Source organism: Pongo pygmaeus, chromosome 9 (assembly GCF_028885625.2).
Source record: "Pongo pygmaeus isolate AG05252 chromosome 9, NHGRI_mPonPyg2-v2.0_pri, whole genome shotgun sequence".
NCBI lineage: Eukaryota > Metazoa > Chordata > Mammalia > Primates > Hominidae > Pongo > Pongo pygmaeus.
Genome location: NC_072382.2, coordinates 9296300 through 9305924, shown reverse-complemented (window position 1 = coordinate 9305924; position 9625 = coordinate 9296300). Strand labels below are relative to the sequence as shown.

The following is a 9625-nucleotide window of genomic DNA, read 5'->3' as shown; positions in this document are numbered from 1 at the left end:
CTAATGAAAGAAAAAATAGAGAAAAGAAAAAGAAAAAGAAAACAAGCGCCATTGGCTGGGAGTGGGCAAAGCAGACAGACCCCCAGCTCCCAGCATCCTCCACTGTAGGTGACCTCGAGAAGGGTCAGAGCAGGCAAATGGGGGCTGGGAGGTTCAACAGAAAGCTGTGTGGCAAGACCAGGGAAGCAGGTGTGGCGGCTGGCGTGGAAGAGACAGGTCAAGAGTGCAGTCACATCATTTAACGAGCATTTATTGCACACGTCTGTTCAAGCACCAGGCTCAGGCTGGAAACCATCCAAAGCGCAATCCCTGACTTCAGGGAGCTCACAGTCCAGTGGGGAAGCCGAGAAGCAAATTAACGACTCTGAAGACACGCAGGCAAGTGCTATGATCAAGGCATGTGTGCGGGTGGGGTGTCTGGGAACCCCAAAGTCAGCCTCAGGTGGGGGAAGGTAAGTCAAGGAAGGGCGAGGAGACTGGGCTCAGCCTGGGTCTCGGAGGAGAGCCGGGCCAGCCCGGGGGATGGTGGAGTCATCCTGCCGGGCACTGTGCACTGCTGGCCAGGCCCGGCCAATGAGAGGACAACTTGTTCAGGGTCCAGGAAGCAACCCCAGGAGAACAAAGCCTCGTGGGGAGGGAGGAACCTGGAGGGTGGAAGGAGTTTGGGCTTTTCCTGAAGGTGATGAGAACCACTGAAGGATTCTGGGGGAAGAGACATAGGGTTATCCTGGGTCATGGGGGAGAGAGCTTTGAAAGGCAGGGAGGTGGGAGGCCGCAGGGACTCTCAGAAGCGGAGTCTCAGAGCTCCTTATGAGGTGAAGGCGGCCGGGCGCAGTGGCTCATGCCTGTAATCCCAGCACTTTGGGAGGCCGACGCGGGTGGATCACAAAGTCAGGAGATCGACACCATCCTGGCTAACATGGTGAAACCCTGTCTCTACTAAAAATACAAAAAGTTAGCCAGGCGTGGTGGCGGGCGCCTATAGTCCCAGCTACTTGGGAGGCTGAGGCAGGAGAATTGCTTGAACCCGGAAGGTGGAAAGGCGGAGGTTGCAGTGAACTGACATCACACCACTGCACTCCAGCCTGGGTGACAGAGAAAGACTCCATCTCAAAAAAAAAAAAAAAGAGGTGAAGGCACAGGACAGGGGCTGGGATGTCACCAGCACCACTTGCCAGCTCATTTGTGCCTCATGCTCCCTGTTTCACAGATGTGGGAGGCAAAGGAGTCAAGGCCAGCTACACAGGGAGGCTGCACAGGCCCCCTGGCTTCCAGCTCCCACAGGTATCTGTCCAGCCCAGATCTGCGCGGGTGGGAGGCACCTTGGTTAGGAAGGGCTGAGCCTCTTGCACTGATTTGCAAGCTTTCAACCTGGCCTCCAATCTCAAACTGGCCTCCGGGCCGTGGGCCTGATGGGGAGCGCTGGCATTGCTGCAGGGCTCATCCCCACCAGCGGAGGAGATATTCATAGCTGAGGAAGGTGACAGCATTGACGGGAAAGGCGCGGGCACTGTTGATGGTGACCCCCCGGAAGAAGACCCCCAGTCCTTCCTGCCGGATGCTGCTCACCATGCAGTCCAGAATCCCCTGGTACACTCTGCGTCTCAGTCCATCCATCTGCATCCGGGACTTGATCACGTCTAAGGGCGTGGCTGCCACCCAGGAAACAATGCCTGCAAAGCCCCCTGCCACCAGCACCGTGGCTGAGCCTGGGGCAGAGGGAACCCAGAGCAGGGGTCAGACCCAGAACAGAGCATCCTCCCCTGACCCTAATCTCCCTCCCCAGTCCCCGCTGGACCCTGCCTGCTACCCACACCTCTGTCCCCCATCCTCTCACACCACTTTACTTACTGGGATTCTGGCCTTCTGGTGTATACTGGTGACAGAGCCCTTCATAGGTGATGAAGTAGATCCCCACTGTGGGGGTGTCCCTCAGTGTCAGGGCCCAGGCTCCTCGGAACAGCCCCCGGGGCCCCTCCTCCCGGAAGATGGAGGCTGCACAGTGCACGGGTCCCTGGTACCGGGGTGGGGAGCTCCCTGGCTGGGCCCTTGGCTCTGTCTGGTTTTGTAGCCGGACTTTGATGAGGTCAAAAGGAGCCAGACAGTAGGCCTGTTGGGGATGAAACATGAGGGCCCCGGGTGGGGCTTTGGGCTGGGAACTGGCTCCTCATATTCACAAGAGGAAGGAGGCAGGCAGGGGGCCGCATCTTCCAGTCCCTCAGGAACCCTGCCAGCACCCAGCCTCTCACGTGCAAGTGTGGCTGGGATGGCCAGGATGTCTGCATGCGACGGGGACAGGCCACTTCCCTTGGCATCAGGCCCAAGAGTGAGAGGCACTGCCCCCTCATGCAACAGTGACCAACTTGCCTGGCCTGCAGCAGGCACTCAGAACAAGCCTGGATTCTTTTTGCAGGAGCAGGTTGGTTTCTGGCCTCCCTAAAGCCGGCAGTGAGCACACCTGTACGGTGAGCAGGGCCAAGTGAAGGATTCAGCCTGTGACTGTGAAATAGCAAAGAAACCACCCTTTCCCAGGGTGAAAGAGGTCCCCTCGTGAGTGCTGTTCTCCTGCGCCCACCTCTCAGAGGCCCAGGGGCACAAGGCCAGCCCCTCCTGCCTCCGGAGAGGCAAGACTCCTTCCCATTAGCATCCCACCAAAGAGGCTTCTGAGTGTGGGAAGGTGGGTAATGGGGGGACTTGGCAGGTGCTAGGGCTCTTAGCATCAGCGGAAGCAGACACTGCACAGATTTGGGATGGAACTGGGGCTGGGGTCCTGGTGAGGGTCAGTGCTGGGGGGATGTAGAGGGCGATGGGGGCAGTTAAGGTTTGGGTCAGAGATGCCGCTAGGTCAAGATAGCTTTTGGAGTCCAGGTGAGAATCGGGGTCCATGTCAAGGCTAGCCTGTCTCTGAGGGATTTATCTGTTTTTTGCTTGTTTGTTTTGTGACAGGTACATGGGCTCAGTTCCCCAGCCCTGGAGATGGCTGATGGCGACGGGGGCTGGCGGTCGCCTCCGGTGGTGGTACTTAGGGTGTGGCAGGCCAAGTCTTCGCTTGTTTACTTTGGCCCCAGGAGTAAGGGTCGTAGGTTAGGGACCATCCCTTGGGAGATGGGGCCTTGTGCCGCCCTTCAGAGCGTGCTGGCAGGGCTGAGCTCAGGGCTTCGGGAGGTGTTCTGAGCCCTGAGGTCCTGGGGGCTGAGGACAGGGCTAGGCTGACACCAGGTGACAGACACCCCCACAGGGGTGGTGGAGTGTCAGATGCCATTTCAGAAGGTCAGCTTCGGCCAAGCCCAGGGCAACATCTGTGCCCATCAGAGGCTGTCAATCCCTGCCTCTTCTTCCCACTCCACACTAAAACACATTTTTCCTTTAAGACTCTGTTAAACTAAAGCCACAGGTTTGACTGTAAACCCAGGCTCCATCAGTGGCCCTCACAGTCCCCGCTTCTGCTTTCCAAAGAGCTGGAGGGGGCAGGGTGACTTAGAAGCCAGGTCTGGCCACTTAGCTGCGGGCTTCGGTTCTCTTCCTTGTGTTTATGGGATGTGGCTCACAGGGCTCAGGAAACCTATAGGTGACGCCTCGCACAAGAAGGGGCAGAAGAAAAGCTGGGGCGGGCCTCTTGGGGGTCTCATTAATCATTAATTCATTTGAAGGAGCAGCCTGACTTTGTCCTTTGTCCTTGCTCTCTGCCCCATGAAGTGTGACAAGGAACTGGGGGCAGCTGCCCAGGAGAGGGTGACCCTGGCTTGTGGCTGGGGTGTGAGTGGGTGCCAGGCGCACCCTCTCCCTGCTTATGCTCACAGGACCCATTCAGCACCGGCTCCCACTGGCGGCAGCTGGTCCCTCTTCCCTCCATCCGCCCCTCTAAAGCCCAAAGCCCAGATGACGGCAGTGACTGAATGGTTAATGCCCTGCTGGGCCGGGCCTCAGGTGAGGCTCCCAGGTCGTGGTCACCCAAGCACTGCAGGCAAAGGGTAGAGCCAGGCGGGGCCAGGGGAGTGTCAAGACCTCATCAGGACCCGGCCAGAGGGGCTGGGCTCACAGCTCTGCGGGGGGCTGGCAGTTCTCCAGGGTCAAAGGTCTCCTTGGGGAGTGGGCTCCCCACAGCTCTGAGGCTGGCAGACCCCGCTGGAGGGAGGCAAGCCCCGTCAGCTGGAGCGAGTGGCCCAGGCTGCTTCTCCCGGCACCCTCTTGGCACTGCCCATCGGCTCTCTCTGCCTTTTGCCGCCTCCGTTCCCCACAGCCCTCCCCCAAAGGCCTGCAGCCTGGAAGGCTACAGCACAGGCCTCTTGTTCCTCTCCAAGAGGCCTGTGCCTCCACAGCTGTGGGTCGCCAGGGCAGGGTGGGAGAGGACAGATCGTGATGACCATCCCTATGACACCTGTGTGTGCCCACTCACTGCCCCCTCACCTGCAGGAACCCCCCGGTGCAGCCCGCTAGGAAGATGTGCGTGTAGCTGGGCGGCTGGGCCCGCCGCTCCTGGTGGGAGGTGGCCGTGAGCACCAGCAGGGTGTTGCTATAGACCCCAAACAGGACAGAGTTGACCACAGCTATGCTGGCAATGGGGAAGCTCATTCCCTTGAAGAAGCCCAGGAGCTGCAGAGAGACACAGTGGCAGCGGAGTAGGCACTGTGGGGCCTCCCCTTTGTCCTCTCCAGCCCTGGCAAGGCAGCCTCTGGCTGGAAACTGCTCCCAAGGCCTGCCACAGGGAGGTGGGGACAGGCAGGGATGGGCTGAGGCTGAGCCGCTGGGGTGCTAAGCTACCACCCAGGCCCCCCAAGGATCCCAGACTTGGTCTTCTCTCCTCCAGGAGCAAAACCCTGCTGGAGAGGGAAGCTGGTACCAACGGCCCCAGATGCCTCCCCCAAAGGGGAAGGACCCCAAAGGAGTGGGCCACTCACGGACTCATGGCGGTAAATCTTGACGATGCAATCAGCGATGCCCCGGTAGGTGGTCTGGGTCTGCAGCCTCACCTGGGTGGGAGGACAGAGCAGGTAGGGTGGCGGGATGGGCAGGTGGGCCAACCTTTCCCTCTGCCCCCTCAAGCAGGATGCCAACCAGCAGGAGAGGCAGGAAAGTCAAGATTAGCTAGGCCTGATCTCAGGGCACCCTGACATTTGGGTCAGGTGAGATCTTCCATTCCTCTGGTGCCTCTCCTAAACTCACCTTTACAGTGTCAAACGGGTGTCCCAGGACCAAGCCCAGAGCTCCTGTGGTGACAAGAAGGTGCTATGAGTGAGGGCCCTCGTACCAGGCCCAGGAAGCAAGTCTGTGCCAAGAGGAAAGAGGGGTTCAGGCAGGAGGAAGGAGAGCAGGGCCATCTCAGACACATGCAGCCACCTTCCTGCCAAGCTCTAGAGACTCCAGCTGCCCCTGCCACCCCCTCCACACAGGCACTGGGCCAGGAAGGCACTGGGACAAGGGAGTAAGACCCCAGGCCCCACCTGAGGATGCACATCCAGGAGGGAAGAGCCAGCCAAAGACGCACGTGTCCTCGCTGGAGCCCATACCCGGGTATCCCACCGCATATGAGCTGCAGGACTCTGGGTGAATCACCCAGGTTCCCACCTCTCCGAGAGCTTTACTCTTCTTTCTTCAACTCATAATGTTGTCGCCGGGATCCAGAGCAGGCCCTGCTGCCAGCTGGCCATGCAGAACTGCAGGGCCCTGATGGGGGTCATGCCTGAGCACCCACAGAGGAGCTTCTCCCCTCCCCTCCACCTGCCCATTGCCTAGCCCTGCCCTCCACAGCAGAGGCTGGTTCTGGAGCTTGGGGGAGGTCGCACCCCCAGGAGGCAGGTTCAGAACGTCCCTCTCTTTCTCCTAAGAGGAATGCCACCCAGAAGCTGGGCTGGGACCACAGCACAACAGGCCTCAGGGCCCGGGACTGCAGCCCACAGCCAGGTGGGGCAGAGGCCCAGAGGGGACTCGGGACAGCAGGTGAGGTCAAAGGTGAACTTCCTTTGTAAGCCCCACAGGGTGGGCCTGGAGAGCAGGGCTCAAGGTATAGGGTGCTCACCTGGCTCTCCCGCCCTCTGCAGGTGTCAGGCAAAGTGGCCTTGGAAGGCAGAGGCAGCACCCTCCCACCTGTGCCTTCCTCTCTTCTCCCCATCGGCCACTCCCCGGAGGACTGGGAACAGCTGGCTCTGGAGTGCTCCATGGAACCCAGACTTTTTTTTTTTGACACAGGGTCTTGCTGGTGTTGTCCAGGCTGGAGTGCAGTGGCATGATCATGGCTCATTGCAGCTTCAACCTCCTGGGCTTAAGGGCTCCTCCCACCTCAGTCTCTGGAGTAGTTGGGACCACAGGCGTGCGCCACCGCGCCTGGCTAATTTTTGTATTTTTAGTAGAGACGGGGTTTCACCATGTTGGCCAGGCTGGTCTCGAAATCTTGACCTCATGATCCACCTACCTCGGCCTCCCAAAGTGCTGGGCTTACAGGCATGAGCCACCGCGCCCGGCCTCTCATTTCTTATAGAGACAGGGTCTTCCTATGTTGCCCAGGCTCGTCTCAAACTCCTGGCCCCAAGTGATCCTCCTGCCTCAGCCTCCCAAAGTGCTGGGATTACAGGTGTGAGTCACTATGCCCTGATTCTGTTTTTTTGTGGCAGGGTCTCATTCTGTCACCCAGGCTGGAGTGTAGTGGTGCAGTCATAGCTCACTGCAGCCTTGAACTCCTGAGCTCAAGCAATCCTCCTGAGTAGCTGGGACTACAGGTGTGAGCCACCATGCCCAGCTAATTATTTTGATTTTTTGTAGAGACAGGGGCCTCCCTATGTTGCCCAGACTGGTCTCAAACTCCTGGGCTCAAGTGATCCTCCTGCCAGGCCGGAACTCAGACTTTGGTCTCTGCTCCTCCCATGTCACCCATCTTCCCCAGGGAGTGACCTACCATTGGGTGTGATGTGACAGAAGGAAGAAAAATGTCTCACCAGAGATCCAGCCAGCCACAAATTCCTCCACCGGCATTGTCTGGGCTTGCGGGAACTGGCGGCTCCAGCAGAGGAGACAGAGTTGAATTCCCCCCTCTCCCTCCCTGGCCCACGCTGATAACCTCCCACTAATGTTTAACCCTGGTGGGAAGGTGAGAATTGGCCTGGTGCCCAGACCTCCGGCAACTGGCAGAGGGGAGCGAGCCAGTTCCGGTGACCCTGGCCACCTGGAGGAGTCGTGCAGAGTACAGTCTCACGGACCAGGCGTGCCAGGACCACAGGGGCCCCCATCCCCGAGCCCGGCCAATGATCCTCGCTCTGGGGATGGCAACTGGGTCCCTGCCCCATGGTCGGGCCCCTCCAGGGCTGCCTTAGTCAGCAAGAGGCAAGCCCCTGCCTGCCCAGCCAGCCCAGCTCCACTCCCATTCATCTCCACCAAGGGGCACGGCTGCCCCCATGCCACAGAGAGAGGCTGGGTGCGGAGGGAGCGTGGCCACCAGGGGGTAGGCCCAGCCCGCAGTTGCCACTGCGTGGCAGGGTGGGGAGGAGCCACTCCCAGGAGTGACTCACCAGGCCTGGCTGTTCTCTTCGGGGTTGTTTACGACTCCCCCGACTCCCCGGTGTGAGTCAGAAACACAGCCTTCCTCGGCCTCCTCCTTCCCAGGGGAAAGATAAGGGGTTTTGATTATTTAAAGTGCGTGTTGATCTGCAATGGCACCGTTCTGCTCAGTCAAAACCAAAACCCTTTCAAGGATCTGTGAGCCACAGGGTGCCGCCCATTCTCCTCTGACCTCACGTCCTGCCACCCACCCCCTTGCTTTCTCTGCTGCAGCCACCCGAGCCTCCAGACTCTTCTTCAGTCAGCCTTCTGCCTCCAGGCCTGTGGACTGGCTCTTCCCTCTTCCTGGACACTCTTGCCCTGGCACCCCTCCAGCTGGGGCTCAAATGTCACCACCTCGGTGAGGTCTGCCCTGCCTCCCCAGCCGGAGGCACCGCTGGCTCTTCCTCTCTTTCTCCATCACAGTTATCACCCCAACATGTGATAGGAAGAACTTGTCTGTCTGGGCAGGGATCTCTGGGTGTTCTATTCACAGTGGGCGAGAGCCACGGGGTGGGCTCTCAAATCCTGAGTGACTGAATGAACGGAAATGTCAGCCAGCAGCATCAGTGGCAGCCTGGGGCTCCAGTTCCCTCTTCCCACCGCCAGACGGCCCTGGGGAACATCAAGGCCCAGTGACACCTGCACCCTACCCTCCAGATCTCCCCGCAGCTCCTAGTCTCCTATGGGAGACGCCCAAGGCCCAGTCCTGCTCACCCTTCTCCTCTCACTGTGGCCAAAGCAGAACCCAGCCACCCCTGCTGCTTTCTTGTGGGTGGACAGATTCTGGAAACAGGACCTCCCACCTCCTGCCTCTGGAGCTGCCTGGGGCTCTTTGGGCCACCCCCAAAGATCATCCTAAAAGACCATCCCCAAAGACTGGCCTCTCGTGGTGGCTTGGGCTGCAGTCCTGGTTCTGCTTCTTATTCCTGAAACTGCCTTTGCAAAAACTATAACTGATACAGGCCGGGCACAGTGGCTCACGCCTGTAATCCCAGCACTTTGGGAGGCCGAGGCGGGAGGGCCACCTGAGGTCAGGAGTTCGAGACCAGCCTGACCAACATAGTGAAACCCCATCTCTACCAAAAATACAAAAAATAGCCGGGTGTGGTGGCGGGCGCCTGTAGTCCCAGCTACTTGGGAGGCTGAGGCAGGAGAATCGCTTGAACCTGAGAGGCGGCTGTTGCAGTGAGCCAAGATCATGCCACTATACTCCAGTCTGGGCAACAGAGCGAGATTCTGTCTCAAAACAAAAACAAAAACTCCAGTCTCTTGTACAGCCAGCTCTGCATGAATTAAACTCTCCTTATTGCAATTCCCTTGTCTTGACAAATTGGCTCTGTCTAGGCAGAGGGTAAGGTGAACCCAATGGGCGGTTACATTATCTCCCTCAGTGATGTTGAGCAACCTCTTCTGTGGGTCTTGGGGTCTATTATTGTTTGCCAAAGTAGGACAGCAGTCGGGCTAATTGATGTCTAAGCCTCTCGGCTCTAAAGGCTGGAGGCCACCTCCTCCCTCACTTCAGAATGGGTCTCATTTTCTTTTCTAATCTCACCGCCTCACCCCAGTTCAAGAAAGACCCTCGTTCCCACTTCCCTACAGCCTTCCTGAAGGGAAGCCCACCTACGCATGGCATCATCTGGTGAATCTGTAGCTCATGACCTCCAAAATGTTCTCACTGTCTGACACGCCTGCCCCATACCTGTCATCCTGGGGTTCAAGGCCTCCCCCATGGTGCTACCCACCTGCTATGCTGTCACACAGCGGGGGTCTTTCCTGGGGTCCTAACCATGCTCGTGCAGTTCCCACTACCTGGAATGCTTTTCCTTCCCCACCATCAGCCTCCCAGACTCTCTCCCAGTGCCCCTCCTTGACTAGACCCGGGTTCTAACCTCCCCACCACCACCACAGACACTCTCAGGTGTCAGTCTTCGACATAAAACAGAGATATGATACTCACCTCTTAGTGAGTTCTAAGGATTAAAGCACTTTAAAAAGTGGCTGGCACGTAAATGGCAACTGCTAGTACTTATTTCCACTCTCAGGACGCATGAGAATGACACAGGAAACAGGGGAAAGGGCCTGGCCCAGTGCCCCA

At 58.6% G+C, this 9625-nt stretch overlaps 1 protein-coding gene across 4 annotated transcripts; it reads right to left on the bottom strand.

Annotated features, from left to right (window-relative positions):
- Nucleotides 1-234: 234 nt before the first annotated feature.
- SLC25A45 (solute carrier family 25 member 45) lies at nucleotides 235-7814 on the bottom strand. Of its 4 annotated transcripts, none has more exons than XM_054440776.2 (6): nucleotides 6930-7813; nucleotides 5164-5207; nucleotides 4899-4970; nucleotides 4408-4593; nucleotides 1852-2110; nucleotides 235-1709 (listed from the first exon to the last, which is right to left on the bottom strand). In XM_054440776.2, exons 1-6 carry the CDS (start codon nucleotides 6964-6966, stop codon nucleotides 1441-1443), a joined length of 867 nt encoding a protein of 288 aa, XP_054296751.1. In that variant the 5' UTR covers nucleotides 6967-7813; the 3' UTR covers nucleotides 235-1440. The 4 variants fall into 4 exon arrangements, with proteins under 4 accessions (XP_054296751.1, XP_054296749.1, XP_054296753.1 ...); XM_054440774.2 differs by lacking the exon at nucleotides 6930-7813 and adding an exon at nucleotides 5442-5589; XM_054440778.2 differs by lacking the exon at nucleotides 4408-4593 and having other exon boundaries at nucleotides 6930-7814.
- Between the last annotated feature and the right edge of the window lie 1811 nt (nucleotides 7815-9625).

Coding starts and splice junctions, on each gene's coding strand:
- SLC25A45 (XM_054440774.2), bottom strand. CDS start 5,505: ATGGGCTCCAGCGAGGACACGTGCGTCTTTGGCTGGCTCTTCCCTCCT. Junction 5,208..5,441: donor TCCTGGATGTGCATCCTCAG/GTGGGGCCTGGG, acceptor TTGTCACCACAG/GAGCTCTGGGCTTGGTCCTG. Junction 4,971..5,163: donor ACCCGTTTGACACTGTAAAG/GTGAGTTTAGGA, acceptor CCTCCCACCCAG/GTGAGGCTGCAGACCCAGAC.